Genomic DNA, 20272 nt, shown 5'->3' with positions numbered 1-20272 from the left:
TCTGCTACTGCTTCAGGAGATCTTAATAACTTAAGAGCCTGTCCGTTGGTTTTGCCTATTTTTGCCTGTCCTCCTTTCTGGTTATCTTACAGGCTGATCACATAAACGCTCTTCCCTGGGCCCGAGTCCTTTAGTCATGTTCTTTCCCTCAAGCTAAACATTTTGTCTAACTGATTTTGTTAACATCTCAACACTTTTTAAATCTACATCTGTATCTTAGGAATGTCTCCTGAACTCCAGAACATCATAGTCCGCATCCTACTGAATATCTCCATTTGGATATCCCATAGTCCCCTCAAAGTATGTCCAAAACCCAACTCATAATCTCAATAAAATCTGTATCCTCAGTCCAGTGAGTGGTACCACCCTCTTTCCAGTTCTCCAGTTTAAACTTCCTCCTCATCCATCACCTCTCTGAGTCACTAAGTCCTATATATTCTATTTGGGATCTCTTCACTATCTTCCTCTCTGTTCCCATTGTCAGTTCTCTAATTAGGCTGTTAGCATGTCCTAACTGCTTAAATGGGATTTCAACTGGTTTTTCTATAATCTGGACTCATCATTTTTTTTTTCAAGTTTGGTATTAATTTTATTCTATTTTCTGTATAACTTTAAGTACTTAAAGGTTTATTTCCACAGGCCTCAGGAAATGGGTAGAAGTCACAGGACAATCTCTCTTCCCACCAAAAAAGTTGCATATTTTGGTAAGTGTCTGGAGAGAAAAACTGTAATTTACATTAGCAGTGCTGTGCAAGATTCTTACGTAAGACCTCAAACCAGGCTGTGGTAGAGATTTTAGTCCTTCATTCAGGTGCCCAGACAGAAGCCAAAAGCAGTTGAGCGTGACAGGCCAAAGGAGGCAATGAAGGTGGAGGACAGGCACCCAGCATGGAAGGAGGAAGGAATTCCAGATCCCTTGGAATGGTGTGTTTTCTGTTTTTTGTGTGGGTTTTTTTTGTTGTTGTTGTTGTTTGTTTCTTTGTTTTTGGTTTTTTCTTGTTTAAGTCGTTTCTGTAGGAAGGTGCTGGGCAGGGATCCCAGTGAAAGGAAGGGGCCAACACTCGCTTAACTGGCCTGGGTGCGGGGCACTGCCACAGTGGCTGACACGGGAGAACCTACTCTCCCAGGTTCAGGCAGAGCCAGGATGGAATGCAGAATGAAAGGAATGCTTATGGGAAACAATTCTGCTTGGAATGCTAGCTGGCCAGCTTCAGCCTTTGGTCTGATGTAACCCCTACCTCACTCATCAACAGTGAAAAATTAGTTTGGTTAGAAGAATCTGCTAGAATAACACCTGCCTCAGCTACCTTCACGCTCACTGTTAGAAAAAGGTGAACTTGTGTGAACATTCTGATCTGTTAATCCCCGGGGACTGCTTTAGTCTTCCCAAAGACTGTTGGTCAAATAGCCTGCAAAGGCTGAAAGCTTAGACACACCAGTGCTGGTGTGCGGTTCCTTAAGGAGGGACTGGCGGTGTGGTTGAGCCGATAGGGAAAAGCCGCACCTTCCTGCAGAAGATGAACTGACCTGCTCTCCCGCCCCAAATCTCAGCCTGAGGTATATTTCAGTGAAGGCAGGTAGCTGTACTTCTCAAAGCAGAGAAGCAGTTGAAGAGCAGAAAGAGGAAACCTAGAAAAGAACCGTCTTGATACATGTTTATCCCATGGTGTGAGGGAGAGGGCAAAGAACCCGGCGCACTTTGCTTATCCAGCAATTTGTCACTGTGGTGACCAACTTCTGCCCATTCCATAGGGTCTTGAACTGCTCAGGGACTGGGAATTTATTAAAGTCATGGCCTTCTGCAGGAATGAGGACATTCATCTCAGAAGATTTGGCAGTGGGGCGCGGCTGGGTGGCTTAGTCAGTTAAGCATCTATCTTCAGCTCAGGTCATGATCCCAGGGTCCTGCCCAGTGGGGAGCCTGCTTCTCCCTCTCTCTCTGCCCCAATCCCCTGCTCATTCCCCCTCTCTCTCTCTCCTCTTCTGTCTCTTAAATAGATAGATAGATAGATAAATAAATAAAATCAATCTTTGAAAAAGAAGGTTTGGCAATAACTATCTTGCAATCCAGGGAATTCTTGTTCAGGTAAATGGGCAGTCATCTGCTTTGTTGATGAAAATTGTTGGCCCTTTACGCATTAGCTGAACTTTGACATCCTACTATTGATTATATCCATAATGTCTGCCAAGTCATCAAACACCAGACCAAGTTTCTTAGTTATCTACTGTAATGGAGTTTAGTTTGCCCTTGATTTGCAATGTCGTGTTGACACACTTGTATATGTAAGCCACCTGTTTTAGCTCTATGTCATCAGTCACCAGGTTGGGAATGTTCTCGTGATTTTCCACTCTCCACCTCTTGCCCTTCTGTTCCAGTACAGCTGGCTCCCTCTTTGTGGTTGGTCTGGGGAATGGGCTGACTCCTGGTTTAGGTGCAGAGAACAGTTTGGGGCCATTTAGTACTGGACCACTGTGAGCCTTCAGGGCAGGGTTCCTGTCATCTGGACACAAGATTCTGTTCCTGTGTCTTTGTGTCATCAGGTGCAGCTTTCAGGGAATGTGTGATGCTCTCCCCCTTGTTTGCTGAGTGGGAAGCAGACTCATCTGAGGCTGAACTGGGGGAACTGGGTGGTAGAGGATCCTGTGGGGGAGGAGGAAGACCCAATCCAGCAGAGGGGCCAGATGGCAATCCACTCAGTTCTTCTGTCACAGGCTCCGTTTTGGTCCAGGCCAGTCCAGTGGGACATAACTCCTTAATGTAAGCCTGTAGCTCTGTCCATATCCTCAAGTAAGCTTTGATCCAGTGCACATGCTTCTCATTGATGTCTTTGTACTCCTTGAGGACTAGGTTTGTATAAAACATGGCTGCATCATTCTTTTCTTTCACGTAGGGACCAGGCTTGGGAGCCACAGCCACCCAACTTAGAGCCTGGGTATTTTTCCTGATGGCTGACAGGTGATTAACAACTTGCTGCCTTGGTTCATCTCCAGAAAGGTTCCTGAATCTGCTCTGAGCTGGGTGCCAACAAATCAGAAAGCTTATTGCCTGCCGACTGCTGGCGCTGAGAGGCTGTGACCAAGAGAGTCTGCTCCAACTTCAGCCCTGTGTGGACCATCTCTGCGTGTTTCTACACATCTCCCCCAGTTTCTTTACTGATCCACAGGTACTCTGCCACAGACCTGGCAGGCAGTGAGTCAAACAGTTGCGCATATGGAGTGGCTTCTGCTTTGGGAGCACTGTCTCTGTACCCACAGTGCACTTCAGAGCCATGGGATTCTGCCTCCAGGAGGTCCACTGCCCTCCATTCTTTCTACCAGATTTTGCATGTCAGCCACAGCATACCACCTTCTCAGAGTTCTGCCTCACTTCCAGACTTGGACTCACTTTCCTCCCCACTGCTGCTAGAGTGATCATTCCAAAACACATACTGAATCAAACTTAATCTAATTGCATCACATTGCTTAAAATTCCTCAATGAGTTCTCACAACTCGAAGATAAACTTCATCTTCTGTATTCTTCTTTTTTTCCAAGATTTTACTTATTTATTTGATAGAGACACAGCAAGAGGGGGAACACAAGCAAGGGGAGTGGGAGAGGGAGAGCAGGGAGCTGGATGCAGGGCTCCATCCCAGGACCCTGGAATCATGACCTGAGCCAAAGGCTTACACTCAACCAGCTGAGTGACCCAGATGCTCCTTCTGTATTCTTAATACAGAACACCTGGCATAGAGCATTACCTATTTTTCTGGCAGTGGCTCCCGAATTTCCCCTCAAGCATACTTTGCTCCAGTCATTAAGATCTTATAGTCCTGTAAATATTCCATTCAATATATTATATGGTTTCTGGTCCTCAATTATGCTATTTTTCTTCCTTCTGCCTAATTTCTTTGTTCAGTTAGCTCCTACTTATCCTCCCAGATTAAATTTGTGTTACATCATCAGGGAATACTGCACACAATTTATGCCTTCTCGGATCAACACTTGAATTCTTGGCTGAATTTGCTAAATAAAGAGATAGGCCTTATCTTACAGGATTTTTAAAATCAAAGACTGACAACGTGGAGTTTTAATTTTATATCAGCATGTAAGACCATGGGATCAACATGAAGCAAGAGCCATAAATAGTGCACCACTTCAATTTACTTTACATTGTTGCTTGTTTCACTTCCTTTTCTTATTCTTGCTACTATGGGCTTGCACTTCCAAAAAGAAAAAGAAAAAAAAATAAAACACCTAATCTTTGCTCTAGGCTCTGTTTTCTGGAAGACTCTGGCTAAGGTAAGGTTATAACCCCGGTTCGATTAATCAGGGTCAAGGGGACAATTTTTGGATTTATCTTTGAGATATCAGAGAAAGAGGCTTCCTTCTTTGCCACTAGACACAAATCTGGAAGGTTATATTCCTGGAAGCTATTGGCAGTGGAAAAGGAGGGAGGCTACTTGGAAATGAAGCAAACATAGAAGATCCAAGAAATGGAGACAGACAACTCAGTTCTGGTCACACTATTTGATCCCTGGATCAAGCCTCACTTGAAGGTAGAACCCTGGGTTTTCAATCTCTTAGAAATGAATAAGTCCTAATTGATTCAGGCTTTATCAGAAGCTGCCTATTTTTAGAACCATGCCTCAGTCTTACATCCTTAGTGCAGTCTGACATCCTTAACTCATTTCCACCTCCCTAAACCTCATTACTTAGGGCCATCTTCTCTGGCTCTCTCCAAGCAAGCAATGCCCTTTTGAATTACCAGAAATAGGTGTTTGGCCAAAGAGAGGCTGATCTTAATATGTGGAAGAAAAGATTTTTAAATACAGAATATTGTCAATGGGCTTCTCTTGAGCATATAAAAATTATATTAATAACTGTTCTAGCACCTGTGAGGAACACAAACGAGCAAAATAAATTCCCTGCCCTTAGGCTCTGATGCCCTAGAGCAGCACGTCCAAGAGAAATACAGTGTGAGCCACAACACAAATGTGAACCACATAGGTAATTTAAAATTTTCTGGCAGCTACATTAATATAATAAAAATAAGTAAAATTAAAAATATATTCATTTGGACCCAATATATCAAAAATGTTATAATTTCAACATATAATTAATATAAAAATCATGTTATTGTCTTTTTTTTTTTTTGGTACTAAGTCTTCAAAATCTAGTATTTTGTAGTTAGAGTAGATCTTTCTGGGCTAGCCACATTTCCAGTGCTCAAGAGAACCTCATGTGGCTAGTGGTTACTTCACTTGACAGTGCAGCTCTAGAGAGTAACCATACAGAGAAACACTTTTATCATATAGACTGTTATTTGGTAGATTATAATCAGTGCAGTGTTAGAGGTACAAATCCTGTGCTCTGAAAGAGGAAGGAAGGAGAGATGGAAAGAGAGACAAACAGATCATTTGTGTCTAACAGTATTTCCATGGTTACAGATATCCTTGGAGATGGATGAACTGTATCAGTGAGTTTTGTATAGGAATGGGCCTTAAATGCCCACACTTCTTAGAATAGCCTTTTGGGGAAAAGGTATCACTTTCTAAAATTTGAGTCCCACAGTGCTGAGAATGAAAGCTTTGGGGAACATGGTCCTCCTGTCTTGGGAATCTCTTCTGCTTCACTCCCCCAAGCAGCATACCCTGCACTGCAAACTTCGTTTGAAGATACATCCATGTGTGAAAGGGTTGAGAGAGACTTTCCTGACTTTGGAAGTTACATTTTGGCTACAGAAGATTATACTGGGGAGGAGGCAAAAACCTTCTCCAGCCTCAACCCAGCAATACCTACTCATTTCACTTGATTAAAAAGATTGTCCTCGGGATGCCTGGGTGGCTCAGTTGGTTAAGCAGCTGCCTTCGGCTCAGGTCGTGATCCCAGGGTCATGGAATCGAGTCCCGCATGGGGCTCCTTACTCCGCAGGGAGCCTGCTTCTCCCTCTGCCTCTGCCTGCCTCTCTGTCTGCCTGTGCTCGCTCGCTCTCTCTCCCTCTGTCTCTGACAAATAAATAAATAAAATCTTTAAAAAAAAAAAAAGATTGTCCTCAACTGTCACATTTCTGAGGTCAAGGATGTTTTTCTACACAACCACAAAATCATTATCACACCCAGGGTACTCATACTTGATAGATAACTATTATCTAATATACAAATCACATTTAATTTACCCAACTGTCCTTTCTAGTATTCTTTATTTTTTAATTCTTAAAAATATTTTATTTATTTATTTATTTATTTGACAGAGATTACAAGTAGGCAGAGAGGGAGAAAGGATTCGGAAGCAGGCTTGCCACTGAGCAGAGAGCCTGATGCGGGGCTCGATCCCAGGACCCTGGGATCATGACCTGAGCCAAAGTCAGAGGCTTTAACCCACTAAGCCACCCAGGCGCCCCTTCTTTATTTTATTTTTAAGAAATCTTTCCTATTTTGAAGTCCAAACAATAGTGTACTGTATTATATTCTAAAAGCTTTACTAAGGGTGCCTGGGTAGCTTAGTTGGTTAAGCGTCTGCCTTGGGCTCAAGTCCTGATCCCAGGGTACTAGGATCCAGTCCGGGGGGTGGAGGGGTTGTCTCTGCTCAGCAGGGAGTCTTCTCTCCCTCTGCCACTCCTCTCACTCCTTTTCTCAATCTGTCTCTCCCTCAAATAAAATAAATAAGATCCGAAAAAAAATAAAAGTTTTCTTGTTTAGTTTTTCACATTTAGGACTTTAATACTCCTGGAAATGATTTTGGTGAGGAAGTAAGATAAGAGGTCTCATTTCATATGTATTTTTTAATAAGGATACGCTATTGTCACAGAACGTTCATTGAAAAGACCATCTTTTTTATCCTTTGCTATGCGATGCCACCTTTATTGTAAATCAAGTTTCCCACGTGTGATAAAACGGTAAAGCAAGGAAGTGACTGTCCCAAAAGTCAGGCTAGTGCGTTTCCTCAGGAAGGGGCGTTGGGGGTGTATTTGGAAAGCAACAGTCACTCTTCTATTTTTGATCTAAGGATGACGTATCTTTTCAATACTTAATATTTACCTTTATTTTCTATTTCAGAATATAGCTGTGTTAAAGGGTTGCAAGACGGGAGCCAGCATCTTTGCAAAGGGAGCTCGTGGCCGTTCTCAGCAGGGAACGCTGGCGCGAGGAGCAAAGGCGGTGCGGAACTCAGGAGACAAAGCCAAGACCGCAGCACTGAACGGACAGAGGCCGGTGCGCGGGGGTACAGGGACGCGCGCATACGTCTCTCGGACCCTGGCTAGGAGGTAGCCGGGAGCCCAGCCGGTGAGGGCTTCCGGGTCAGGCGACAGCGCCGTTTTGTCCCGATTTAAGCCAGACGCACAGCCAGCGGCGCGCGGGGACCACCCGCCCCAAAGCGGCCGCTCACCTTAGCCCCCTACTCTATCCCGCCGCGAGAGGGAGTCCGGGGCGCTCTGGCGCTCGCGACGACCAGGAGCCGCCGCTGAGGCCTCTGGGAGGGGGCGGGTCCCGGGCGGCCGCTGAGCATTCTGGGTGTATCTTTTTCCCGGCGGCTGTGCGTACTCGGCTGCTCAAGCTCTGCGGGCAGGTAAGGGGCAGCGCCCGGGAGCAGTTCCGAGGCCGCGGAGGAGCCGGGAAGAGTCCGGGGTTCGGAGGAGTAGACAAGGATAGGACAAGGCCGAGGAATGGGGGTGGGGAGCTGAGGGGATGCGGTGTGGAGCGCAGGGGGCTGTCCCCGCTGTCGCCGCGGCCCCCGGCTGGGAGCTGCCCGGGCAGCGGCTTGTCGTGTTTGTCTTCGCAGGCCAGGCTTCTGGACCTTTCACAGAGGTCCACTGGAACCGGTTGCCAAGCCGGCGACCCCTTGCTGTCATTTCCGACTCCCCCAAGACGTTGTAGGGAGTGCTCAGTAAACTTAAGGGCAGGCGTGGAATTCCTGGGCTGACAGTGGTTTGGGGCTCTTGGAAAGGTCCGGGCTGAAGGTAAGCACTCTCGGAGCCCACAAGTCAGGATGTTGAGGGTGAAGGTCGTGGCAGCCCCTCAGGCAGCCAGGAACCCATCAGAGAAGAAAAGCCTTTCACCTGAGGTCTGCGGAGCACCTGGGCTGAGGTTTGGGGCTGGAAGAGGGACCTGATTTTGGAGCTGCTGGGGGACTTTGGTTATTTTTGACTCTTGCTTGCAGGGAGCAAAGATTGGATTAAGTAACTACGTCCGGGTTGCGGGGAAAAAGAAGTCATGGAGAATTTGATCCAGGAGAGAGGCAAGCGTTACCTTGCATCTGGGATGAGCAACAGCCCATGTCGAGTGGATCAGAGAGGAGGAAACGCTGCACTGTGAGGGACTGGTCAGGTGAGAAAGGACCAAAAGTCTCCGTTCTACCACAGCATGCGCAGAGTTGCTGATCTGGATTCTTCAATGCAGACCTGGTTTTTCAGAGCTCTTTTCTCCTCCCCTGGCCGTGTCATTTTCGCATTCTGCACTTCCTGGTGAGGAGAAAGATCAGCCACCTCCCAGCGTAGTAGAAGTTTCCTCTTTCCTAAAGTTTAATTTCATTTGTCAGAGGGAATAGATAGACTTTTATCTCTTCCTTGGGGAGGGAATGGAGCTCCATTGTTGAGTGTTAGTTGAGTGTTAGTATGTATATAATGTTTTATCATTATTTTGGGTAGCTGAGTAGGGTCAGAAGGAGTGCTCCAAAGTGTCAGTAGCTTCAGGAAAAGGAAAAACTTGCCGAAGAATATTCATAAGGCAAGAGCATCTTACTAAATACTACTGACCTAGTCAGGATAGGATTTAGAATGTAGATCCATAGGGCTCCAGACTCTTGCCATTGTTCTATTTCCTGAACATTTCGTTTCATTCACTTACCACCTAATAATTGTTACCATTCCTATGTACTACCTGTATTGTTATTTTCATATTTTAAATTTTATACTTTCATTTATTTAAAAACCAGATTTGTCCTAAGAAATACTCTCTATGAAATTATGATTTGATGGAAACTCTAATAGCTTTATATTCTGAGATAAGTCTAAAAATGTTGACCTTTGTGCCATGTAAGATCATCTCATGTCAGAAAGATACAAACTTGCATTAGGGACACAGTGTACTGCATCACCTGGATTTTTTTCTGCATAGGAAAGTCCAGGCAACACATCTGAGTCTAAATTGTCTATCACCAGTGTATTGTTTTCTTCTTTGAGATGAATAATTCCACAGAGAATGCCCCCTTTTTGTGTCTTCTCTATGAAACATTTCGCTTAACCTGTTCAGGGCTACCCTGTTCTCAGTATGTAAAGTAAATACAAAGTCCATACCTTCCAGGAGCGTACTCTCTCTTTGGCAGTTAATACTCACACATGAATTAATCTAAAACAGTACTGTTCAATAGAACTTTCTGTGGTCAGGGTAATGTTCTGTATCTTTGCCTTATGATGTAGTACCCACTAGCCACATGTAGCTTTTGAGCACTTGAGATGTGCCTAATGCAACAGAAAAATGGGGTTTTAAATTTTATTTTATTTTAGGGACACCTGAGTGGCTCAGGTAGTTAAGCGGCTGCCTTCGGCTCAGGTTGAGTCCTACATGGGGCTCCCTGCTCAGTGGAGGGCCTGCTTCTCCCTCTTCCTTTGCCTGCTGCTCTCTCTGCTTGTGTTCGTTCTCTCTCTCTGTCAAATAAGTAAATAAAGTATTAAAAATAAATAAATACATAAACTTTATGTTATTTTACTTAATTTAAATAGCCACATGTGGGGCACCTAGGTGGCTCAGTGGGTTAAGGTTCTGCCTTTGGCTCAGGTCATGATCTCAGGATGGTGGGATTGAGCCCTGCATTGGGCTCTCTGCTCAGCAGGGAGCCTGCTTCCCTCCCTCCCCTCTGCCTGCCTCTCTGCCTACTTACGATCTCTGTCAAGTAAGTAAATAAAATCTTAAAAAAAAAAAAAAATAGCCGCATGTGGCTGATGGCTACATATTGGACAACCCAGGTCTAAATATTTGAAAAACAAACAAACAAACAAAAACCTTTCAAGGTCAGTTGATTGGGATTTACTGCCCTCCCACTAGGGGGAAAACACCCCAGGTGTACATGTGAATTGCCATTTAACTTCAGTTTCTTGACAGAGGGTCGATTCTCTCCCAACTTCCAGGGACTTCATAGTCCAACTAACATTACTCATTTTGAAATAGTCATCACTTAAGGCACATTTATAATTTAAGACACTTGTACAAATGTGTATATTCTGTGTTTTATTACTATTAAAGTATCTTATAAAGCAATAACTGTATAGGATAGAAGCAGAAGTCTTCACATTGTATTACTTTTGTTCATTGCAAATAACTTTTCTTCCAGCTATATCAATGTTTCCTTTCATTAGGGACATTGCGACTATTTAAAAATGAGTTAGGTACAACCATAACTAATAATACCATTTTCAAGGTATCAGTTCTTAAGCTTTTAATATGGGAATTGGTGCATTCAATTTATTCATTGCTTATTAGATTAGCAAAGAGAAAATTTAGCTCATAGTTACCTCAATCAGTTTAAATTCTGTGTCAGATTATTTTACTGGCATCCAGAGTCAAATACTGGTGGACTGGTCACACCTTGATTTGTTTTGTCTTATCTCTATGCTAAATTAGATATGTGAGGTTGGGAAGAAGGCTTAAGAAGAGTATCTTTACAAGGTAATTTGCCTAGTTTCTTAGGATTAAAAATGTTCGAGAGACAAAGCAAATCAAACATAATGTGTGTTCTTTGTTCCCTGGTTTAAAGAAAAGTTATCCAAGACATTATAGGGCAGTTGGGGAAATTTGAGTATCGGTGGTAGTATTATTATTATTATTAATTTTGTTAGATGTGATAACAACATTGTAGTTAATGTAGGAGGATGTCCTTATCTAGAAATGTATGCTGAATCATTTATATCTATAAATGATATGTTGTGATATCTGCGATTTACTTTAAAATAGCCAAAGTAAAATAGCCAAAGAAAATGCACACATGAAAGATGCAAATACAGCAACATGTCAACAGTTGTTTGTCTATGTGGTATGTGTATAGGTGTTCCTTGTTCTATTTCTCTGTATATGTGCAATTATTTGCAGCAAATTTTTAAAAAGAGTACCTGTCCCAGAGTAGAGTAATGAGGTCTTGGATGTAAAGCACTCGGTTGCTAGCACTCAGTAACTGTGCAATAAAACATTCACTGGTATAGCAGATATAGTGGTATTTTATAGTGGTTATTGACAGGGTTTTTTTTTTTAAGATTTTATTTATTTATTTGACAGACAGAGATCACAAGTAGGCAGAGAGGCAGGCAGAGAGAGAGAGAGAGGAGGAAGCAGGCTCCCTGCCAAGCAGGGAGCCCGATGCGGGGCTCGATTCCAGGACCCTGGGACCATGACCTGAGCCGAAGGCAGAGGCTTTAACCCACCGAGCCACCCAGGTGCCCGACAGATTTTTTTTTTTAAAGATTTTATGTATTTATTTGACAGACAGAGATCACAAGCAGGCAGAGAGGCAGGCAGAGAGAGAGAGAGAGGGAAGCAGGCTCCCTGCTGAGCAGAAAGCCCGATGTGGGACTCGATCCCAGCGGCTTAACCCACTGAGCCACCCAGGTGCCCCCGACACATATTTTTAATCATAAGCTAATTTCTTGTGAAAGTAAAAAATAAACCTAGTGGGAAACACCAATTTCTGTGATGCTAGGAGGGTAATTTACAAAGTCTGTAGGGTAAAGTAGAACCCAGCAAGAGATTTTCCTTTTTGCCATTTCCTTGATATATCTCAAATATAAAAAGCCACTAATTTCCACATGTTGCGGTGAACATCCTCTCTCATTACTTCATGTCATTGTGTGTAAGCAGATCTATTTGTATTTATCTATACTTAATCTTTGAATTTTGCCATATGGTGTTCCTGAGAGCTACATTAAAAAAGAGCTGATTTTTCTCAAAGAACAGTTTCTAATTGAGTTTCCTAGTCAAGGACTTTGTATCGAAGGAATCACAGAAGTGGATATGGTTTTACCAACATCACCCCAACATTTACAAAAATCTATACTCACTTAAAATAATGAAATAATGTCCCAAGTCAGTAGAATTTTGCAGCAGAAAAGGCAAACCTCAAATCTCCTCTTTTTTTTTTTTGAAGATTTTATTTATTTATTTGACAGATCACAAGTAGGCAGAGAGGCAGGCAGAGAGAGGCGGGTGGGAAGCAGGCTCCCTGCTGAGCAGAGAGCCTGATGCGGGGTTTGATTCCAGGACCTTGAGATCAGGACCTGAGCCTGAAGGCAGAGGCTTAACCCATTGAGCCACCCAGGCGCCCCCTCAAATCTCTTAAATGAAGAAATTGAGGCCAAGGCAACTCTGTTACATTACTAATTGATCATAAATAGATAGCCTTCTGTTACTGAATACTACATCTGCAACTACTGATATACAATATGTTGACTAATTGAATTTAAATTAAAAAAAAGATAAGCTTCTTTAAAGGATGTAAATAGCCACGATTCTTTTAACCTTATTAGAATTTGACAGTACTTCGGAGAAATTATTTATTTAGATAATACATTTCTTTAACAGGATATGCAGGGCTTTGTGCCATGGCAGAGACTGGGGAAGAGGTGTCAGCAGAGGCCTCAGGGTTCTCAGACATGAGTGACTCAGAGTTTCTAGAGTATCTGGATCTGGAAGATACTCAAGAGTCAAGTGCTTCACTTAGCAAGCCTGGCCCTTCTTCCGAACTCCCTGGGAAGGATAGCAAGCTCATAAGCTTACCAACGTGGAAAAGAAGATTGGATGTCTCATCACCAATGGAGCGATTCCACCTTAAATATTTGTATGTCACTGACCTGTCTACTCAGGATTGGTGTGAACAGCAAATGGTATATGAGAAGGAGCTTCCTGGTTTCTTGGCTCCTGAGAAGGCAGCTGTTTTGGACACTGGTGCCAGCATCCACCTAGCTAGAGAACTGGAAGTCCACGATCTTGTGACTCTCCCCATCACTACTAAAGAAGATGCTTGGGCAGTTAAATTTCTGAATATATTATCAATGATTCCTGTCTTGCAGTCAGAGGGACGTGTCAGAGAGTTTCCAGTGTTTGGAGAAGTGGCGGGTGTGCTGCTCGTTGGAGTAATTGATGAGCTGCACTATACAGCCAAGGGGGAACTGGAACTGGCTGAACTGAAGACACGCAGGCGCCCTATGCTCCCTCTGGAAGCCCAGAAAAAAAAAGACTGTTTTCAAGTCAGCCTGTACAAATATATCTTTGATGCTATGGTTCAAGGGAAAGTGACCAGCACTAGCCTAATCTACCACACAAAATTATGTCCAGACAAACCACTGGGACCATCAGTGCTGAAGCATGCCCGGCAGGGAGGCTTCTCTGTGAAGTCCCTGGGTGACCTCATGGAGTTAGTCTTTTTGTCTCTAACTCTGTCTGACCTCCCAGTTATTGATATCCTGAAGATTGACTATATCCACCAAGAGACTGCCACTGTGCTGGGTACAGAGATGGTGGCCTTTGAAGAGAACGAGGTGAAAAGCAAAGTGCAGCATTATATGGCCTATTGGATGGGCCACCGAGAGCCTCAAGGGGTTGATGTGGAGGAGGCTTGGAAATGCCGGACATGCAGCTATGCAGATATCTGTGAGTGGAGGAAGGGCGGTGGGATGCCCAGCTCCATTCCAGAGCACCAGGCCAAAAGAGTGAAATGAACAGAAGGGTATGCCTTCTTCAGGAACTTTGATCTTTCCTGCTCCTAATGTACTCAGCAGAATGAAAGAGGACCAGTCTTTGAGCTTGGCTTTCATGGAGAATGTTCTTACTTTGGTTCTTTCCATATTTCCTCAAATTCTAACCATTCAAATCATTCAGGGGTGAGTGGGAGAAATCTGGGATTCTATGATCTCTGGAACTATGCTGCGAATTGCCAAGAAGACACTTGCTCAGCGTGGCTGGAGCAAAAGGTATCTTTCAGCAATCATTGCTTTCTTAAGAAGATTCTAAAGTTTCTATTAAGTCTCCTCTCCTTTTTTTCTAGGTCAAGGCTTTCTACATTTTATATAATAAAATAAAGTGAAATGCTGTCCAGGTCAGTTGAACTAATTTTTTTTTTTTTTAATAATCTGAATCATTGAGAGATGACCACTATAAATAGTTGTGTGTATGTAATTCAAGCCTTTAAGTACATAACATAAACATATTTCTGAAGCAGAATTAGTGGGATGAACACACCAAGAATTTAAAATAAGCATGATAAATATGCTGAAATAAGGGAAAATGAAGCAGGAGAGGAGATCATTAAAAAATGAAAACATTAGATATAAAAAAATAGGATAGATGAAGTAACATGTAACATTCACACCTAACTATACTCCTAGGGGTAGGTCAAGAGAAACTCTCACACATTTGAGGAAGAGTATACTTTCTAGTACTTTCACAATAGCAAAACCTAAACCTAGAAAGTATCCAGGTGCCCATCATCAGAAGAGTGTGGACAATGTATAACAGCCAAAAGAAATGAGCCACAATGACGTGCAACTTGGGTGACTCTTAGCACAATATTACGTGAAAAGATAAGTCCCCACAGCTTACATACGGTATGGTGGCCTTTTTATAAAGGGAGAACCAAAAAATTAAATACATTTTAAGGAAAATGTGAAAATAACGGAGAGGAATCTCCATGTATTTAAGAAGGCAGTGGAGCCCTTAATTGCAAACATCACCAAAGAGGCCAGAGGGAAGAATGATATGGATATCATCTGGAAGGAAAAGGCTTGTTTATGCAAACACTGCCAAAGAATTTGCATAATTAGATGGAAGGGGGAGAAGAGTTGGCAGGGGTGGGGTTTCCATGTGAACCAGCAGAACGGTGAATATTGTAAATGTGACTCCATGTTCTACATGAACTGGTAAAAAACCTGGACATTTTTTGGAGTTATGGTAGATTACCTCTGGAGGTGTTCTGAGCTACACATAAAATTTTCTTATGGACAATGGGAATCTTATGATAATAACTCTTTTCTCATTTACTGAGTGAGTGTTATGTGCCAGGTATTGTGCTAAGCACTTGTATGATTAAATCTATATATCCATTATTATCCCTGATGAGGGAATTGAGGCTTAAGAGGCTTCTAAAACTTGTCTGAGATCCTACAATTTGAAAATGGGAGACTCCAGGCCAGATATGTCTGATTGCAGTGCTTCTAAGCTCAACCATTATGCTATTACATATTTCTTGCTGTTGTTAAGCCTCCTACACTGTATCTTATTCTAGGCCCTAGAAAGTTTGGAATCAAACTGGGATCATAGTTAAAAAACTGGACTTTATGGGATAAACAGTATTAAGCTAACAGTCTTCAAGAAAACAGCTTGCTCAGAGTTCTGTTGGCATCATTTTAGTTATACTAGAAGTTTTAAAAAGAGGAAAAGGAAAAATCAGTTGGTTTCAGACAATGACATTGTCAGAATTCAATAGTTCTGTAATTCAGTAACACCCTGAGCTCTCAAATCCTTACATCAACATCTCCTTGTCATCGTTTTATGGTTTCTCACAAGATAAGTTGAGACATCTGTAGGGATCACCCCAGGATCACTGGTGCTGTTCTCTACAGCAAATGCTTTCCTGGTTTGCAGCTTCCACATGGTTAATAATGTCATCTCTCCCTTGGAAATTCTGCTCAAAGTTATCTGAACTCTAAATTATGGACCTCTTGGATATTTGTCCCATGAGTGGGTAAATGAAAAGAGACATAACAAAGCTGTTTCTTGATTATTTAAAAATTTGCTTCCTGGGCCAGAGAATAGGTTGAATATTTTAATTAGGACTAGTTCCAACTGTTTATAGTAGAAATTGCCAAAATAATTTTTGTTTTGTTTAACCAAACAAAATAGAAATTTATTTCTTTTATGACAAAACCCCTAAATATAGTTAGTCTAGGTTTGATGTACTCCATGGTGTCAGGAACCTAAGTTCTTCTCTCTTGTTTCTTTAACATCAACAGGTATCTTCCTACTTAATAGTAGGAATAAAATTAAAAAAATTATTTATTTTAGAGTGAGAGTGAGTGGGGGAGGGGCAGAGAGCGAGGTAGAGAAGAAGGCTCTCCATTGAGTAGGGAGCCAGATATAGGGATTGATCCCAGGACCCTGGGATCATGACCTGAGCTGAAGGCAGACGATCAGCTGTTGGAGCCGTCCAGGTACCCCAATTTTACTATTGTTTTAAATTGCACTATTCAATAAGCTGGGAAGCTGAGTATCTGTTACTTATTGGTAATTTGTATTTCCTCTAAGAATTGACTGCTTATATTCGTTGCCCATTTTTAATGAGGATTTTAATCTTCTAAAATCTGAAAAGCCAGCATATTGTTTAATTTCCTCTATGGTGGATTTTTCTGAATAAATAATACATGCTCATTATAAAATACATTAAAATGAAAGGAAGAAAGTACTTCCACCAATGTTTTTTCAACTATTGCTTTATTTATCGCTTCTCTGGGTTATTGCTTCTCTATTTTCTCTTTTTGGAAACTGTTACATGTATTTCTATTATGTTACATAGAAATTGTTACATCTATTTCTATTAATTCCTGATTCCCCTAATTTTCCTCATTATTTTATTCTCTGTCGTTTTCTTTCAATACTGAGATAATTTTTTGCTTTTCTTCGACTGCTCAACTTAGAAAGATTTCTTTGCTTAGTATTCCAGTATTTTCTTCTGGAGTGCTTGTTATGTGTAAAATTTCCTTGACTTGCCTTCTACATCTGTTATCTTCTCTTTCATATTTCACTCTTTTTGTTTTCTATCTTTACATTGTAAGACTTCTTTGACCTGGTAATCTAATTAACTGACATCCTAGCATTTTCCCACTCTTCTCTTCTGCTATTCAAGTAGCCATTGAAGCATTTTGGCCAGTGATTTTATTTTTCATTCCTACCCCCAATTTTGCTGTTCTCTGATTTTCCCCTCTTTCCACACAGGGAATGGGTATTAGTGTAGCAAGTGTGGTAAATGCATCAATGAGTATTGAGCTCATTAGAAAGGTCATACGGAAACCTTAAAGTCTGATTAACATGTTGGGGATTCAAACAGGGCATAGATCTTTGCTATAATGAGAGAATTCACACAGTGAAGAAACTAGAAATATGATACATATGGTAAATGCTTCAGTTGTAACATAATTCTTCATGTTCCCCTGAGAAGAAAAAAAAATTTAAAGGTGAGGGATGCAGAAAAGATTCAGTGCTAACTCAAATTTTCATATTCATTAGAGAATCCATATGGTTAGAAACCTGTGACAAGAGCCTCAGGTAGAATATAGGTTTTCAAGTTCTTCAGAGAGATTACATAGGAGAAAGGCCCTCTAAATGTATGAAGAGAGGTAAAGGTTTTAGTGATAACTCAAAACTTCACATCCATCAGAGTGCAGGAAAGAGAGGAACCCAATAAGAATGTTGTGCATGGTAAGAGCTTCCGCCAAAATGCAAATCTTCATGTACATCAGAATCCACACTGGAGAAAAACCTTACACATGTGGTTATTGTTCTAAAAGGGGAGTTCATGTTGATACAGGCATACCTTAAGAACAACAACAACAAAAAAATCTGAAACAACTTTACACCTAAAGGAACTAGAAAAAGAAGAATAAGCAAAACCCAAATTTAGAAGAATAAAGGACCTAAGGGCAGAAATAAATGAAATAGAGATTAAAAAATAGCAAAGATCACTGAAATGAAAAGCTGGTTCTTTGAAAAGATAAACATAATTGATAAACCTCTATGCAGACTCATCAAGAAAAAAAAAAAAAGAGAGAGAGAGCCAAAATAAAACCAGAAATGAAAAAGAAGTTGTAACTGACAGTACATAAATACAAAGGATTATAAGGGACTTACCAAGAACAATTATTGCCAACAAATTGGAAAACCTAGAAGAAATAGATAAATTCCTAGGAACATAAAACTTTCCAAAACTGATTCATGGATAAATAGAAAATCTGAATAGACAAATACAAGTAATGAAATTGAATCACTATTTTTACCCCCCACCAAAAAACTCCCCAAAATTCTAGGACCAGATAGCTTCATAGGTGAAATCTACCAAACATTTAAAGAGAAGTTAGTACTTCTCCTTTTCAGATTATTCCAAAAAATTAAAGAGGAAGGAACATTTCCAAACTCATGAGGCCAACAAGTACATGAATATAGGCTCAATATCACTAATCATCAGAGAAATGCAAATCAAAACCACAATGAGATCACCTCACACCTGTGGATTAGATATTATTAAAAAAATAAATAACAAGTGTTGGCAAGAATGCAGAGAAAATGGAACCTTTATACACCATTGGTGGGAATGTAAAGTGGTGCAGCCACACTGGAAAACAGTATGGAGATTCGTCAAAAATTAAGAATAGAACTACTATGTGATCCAGCAATACTACATCTAGGTACTTACCTGAAACAAAAACCAAAACACAAACCCCAATTTGAAGAGACATATGCACCCCAAGATTCACTGCAGCATTGTTTACAATAGCTAAGATATGGAAGCAAACTAAGTGCCCAACAGGTGAATGGATAAAGAAAATGTATTGTGTGCATGTACACACACACACACACACACACACACACACACACACACACACAGGAATATGGAATATTTGTCATTAAAAAGAATGAAATCTTGTCATTTGTGACAACATGAATGGACCTAGGCAGTATTATCCTAAGTTAAATCAGAGAAAGACAAATACTATATGATTTCACTTAAATGTGGAATCTGAAAAACAAAACAAAGGAGCAATCAGAACAGAAACAGATTCATAGTTATGAGAAACAACACACATTCCATGACCTATTTATGGAGATAAAACTATAGACGTGCTTGGTCCTCTCCCCCAACTTCAGAAGCCAATCACAAGTCCAGGTTGTCACCCGTGCTTTTGACCTACTGGCTATAGATTGGAGGTTCCAACAACCCTTCCTTGGGTTTGATCAACTTGCTATGCAGCTTATAGAACTTGGAGAAATGACTTTATTTACTAAATTACCAGTTTAATAGAAAAGGATATACAACTCAGGAACATCCAGATGGAAGAGATGCATAAGGCAAAGTATGGGAAAGGGGTAAAGAACTTCCATGCCCTTTCTGGGTCATCACTCTCCCTGTACCTCCATGTATTCACCAACCCAGAAAGTCTCTGAATCCCATCCTTTGAGTTCTTATGGAGATGTCATTACATAGGCATGATTGATTAAATTAATGGTCACTGGCAATTGATTTCAACCACCAGCCTCTCTCCCCTCCTCAGAAGTAAGGGAGTTGGGACAAAGTTCCAATTCTCTAACCATATGGCTGGTTCTCCTGGTAGCCAGCTCCCATCCTTAGGTACAGTCCAAAAGCACTTCATTAATATAACAAGGACACCATTATCATTTAGGAAATTCCAAGAGTTTTAGGAACTCTGCCAGAAATGGGGTTGAGGATTAAATATATATTTCTTATTACAGGTCACAGTATCGCAAAAACAAAAATATGTGCTTTCATAGAACATACAATGAGACAAAGAGAAAGGAAAAGGAATCAAGGATGCTAAAATACAAAAAGTGTATTAGAATCAATGCAATACAGTATTCCTTTTCTCTCCTCAAACCTCCAATACATTTTCCCCATCTTCTTTTTCTACTCATCTTTATAAAACCAAACTTCTTAAAAGTACAGTCTATATTTGCTTTCTACACTTCCTCTCTTCCCATTCTTTCATCCCACTCTTAAAAAATTCCTGTTAAATTTAATCAAACTTCTACCACTAGACCAAAATGGCATATTTTCACAGCTTCCACAATGCTAAATCCAATGATCAATTATTAGTTATCATCCTACTTCTCATTAGCATTTATACAGTGGTTCATTCTCCACGTTTTGAAACATTTTCTTCTCTTGATTTTGCACATCCAAACTCTTCTGCATTTAAGTCTGTCTCACTCATTATCTCTTAGTCTTCTTTCTTGGGTCCTCTTCATCTCCTTTGCTGGGACCTAAGCTGGCGCATTGCTAGAAGAAACTGAACTAAGGGTAGATTTAGATTTTCCAGTTTTTAAAAATACTGATGTCTTTTATATTTTTTTAACGAAAATGATATATACACCTCTTTTTTACAAACAGGCGCAGCTCTTGGGAAGCCACAGAGATACCAACCCAGGAATCTCCCCCAAAGAGGCAGAGGCTTCCGATGCCTTCCGGAAACGAGCTCCACAGGCCTTATGGGAAATGTAGTCCCCTATGAACAGCCTGCATCGCGGAGG

General features: G+C 41.3%; 1 protein-coding gene and 1 pseudogene across 4 annotated transcripts; one reads left to right on the top strand and one right to left on the bottom strand.

Moving 5' to 3' along the window:
* Positions 1 to 1358: 1358 nt before the first annotated feature.
* LOC116568065 lies at positions 1359 to 3312 on the bottom strand (annotated as a pseudogene).
* Positions 3076 to 20219, top strand: EXO5 (exonuclease 5). Of its 4 annotated transcripts, XR_004276492.1 has the most exons (6): positions 3076 to 3164; positions 7037 to 7245; positions 7761 to 7938; positions 8139 to 8305; positions 12545 to 13932; positions 20133 to 20219. XR_004276492.1 is itself a non-coding variant. In XM_032303545.1 (3 exons), exons 2-3 carry the CDS (start codon positions 8254 to 8256, stop codon positions 13678 to 13680), a joined length of 1188 nt encoding a protein of 395 aa, XP_032159436.1. In that variant the 5' UTR covers positions 7430 to 7547; positions 8139 to 8253; the 3' UTR covers positions 13681 to 13935. The 4 variants fall into 4 exon arrangements, 1 of the variants encoding a protein (XP_032159436.1); XR_004276493.1 differs by lacking the exons at positions 3076 to 3164; positions 7037 to 7245 and adding an exon at positions 7430 to 7547; XR_004276491.1 differs by lacking the exons at positions 3076 to 3164; positions 7037 to 7245; positions 7761 to 7938 and adding an exon at positions 7430 to 7547.
* The last annotated feature ends 53 nt before the right edge of the window (positions 20220 to 20272 follow it).

This window comes from Mustela erminea, chromosome 10 (genome assembly GCF_009829155.1).
Source record: "Mustela erminea isolate mMusErm1 chromosome 10, mMusErm1.Pri, whole genome shotgun sequence".
Classification (NCBI taxonomy): domain Eukaryota; kingdom Metazoa; phylum Chordata; class Mammalia; order Carnivora; family Mustelidae; genus Mustela; species Mustela erminea.
This window is presented reverse-complemented; position numbering and strand designations above follow the sequence as displayed.

Excerpts from the sequence above, each read along its gene's own strand:
- EXO5 (XM_032303545.1), top strand. The coding sequence starts at position 8,254 with ATGTCGAGTGGATCAGAGAGGAGGAAACGCTGCACTGTGAGGGACTGG. Across the intron at positions 8,306-12,544 it reads CACTGTGAGGGACTGGTCAG|GATATGCAGGGCTTTGTGCC; the intron begins GTGAGAAAGGAC and ends TTTCTTTAACAG.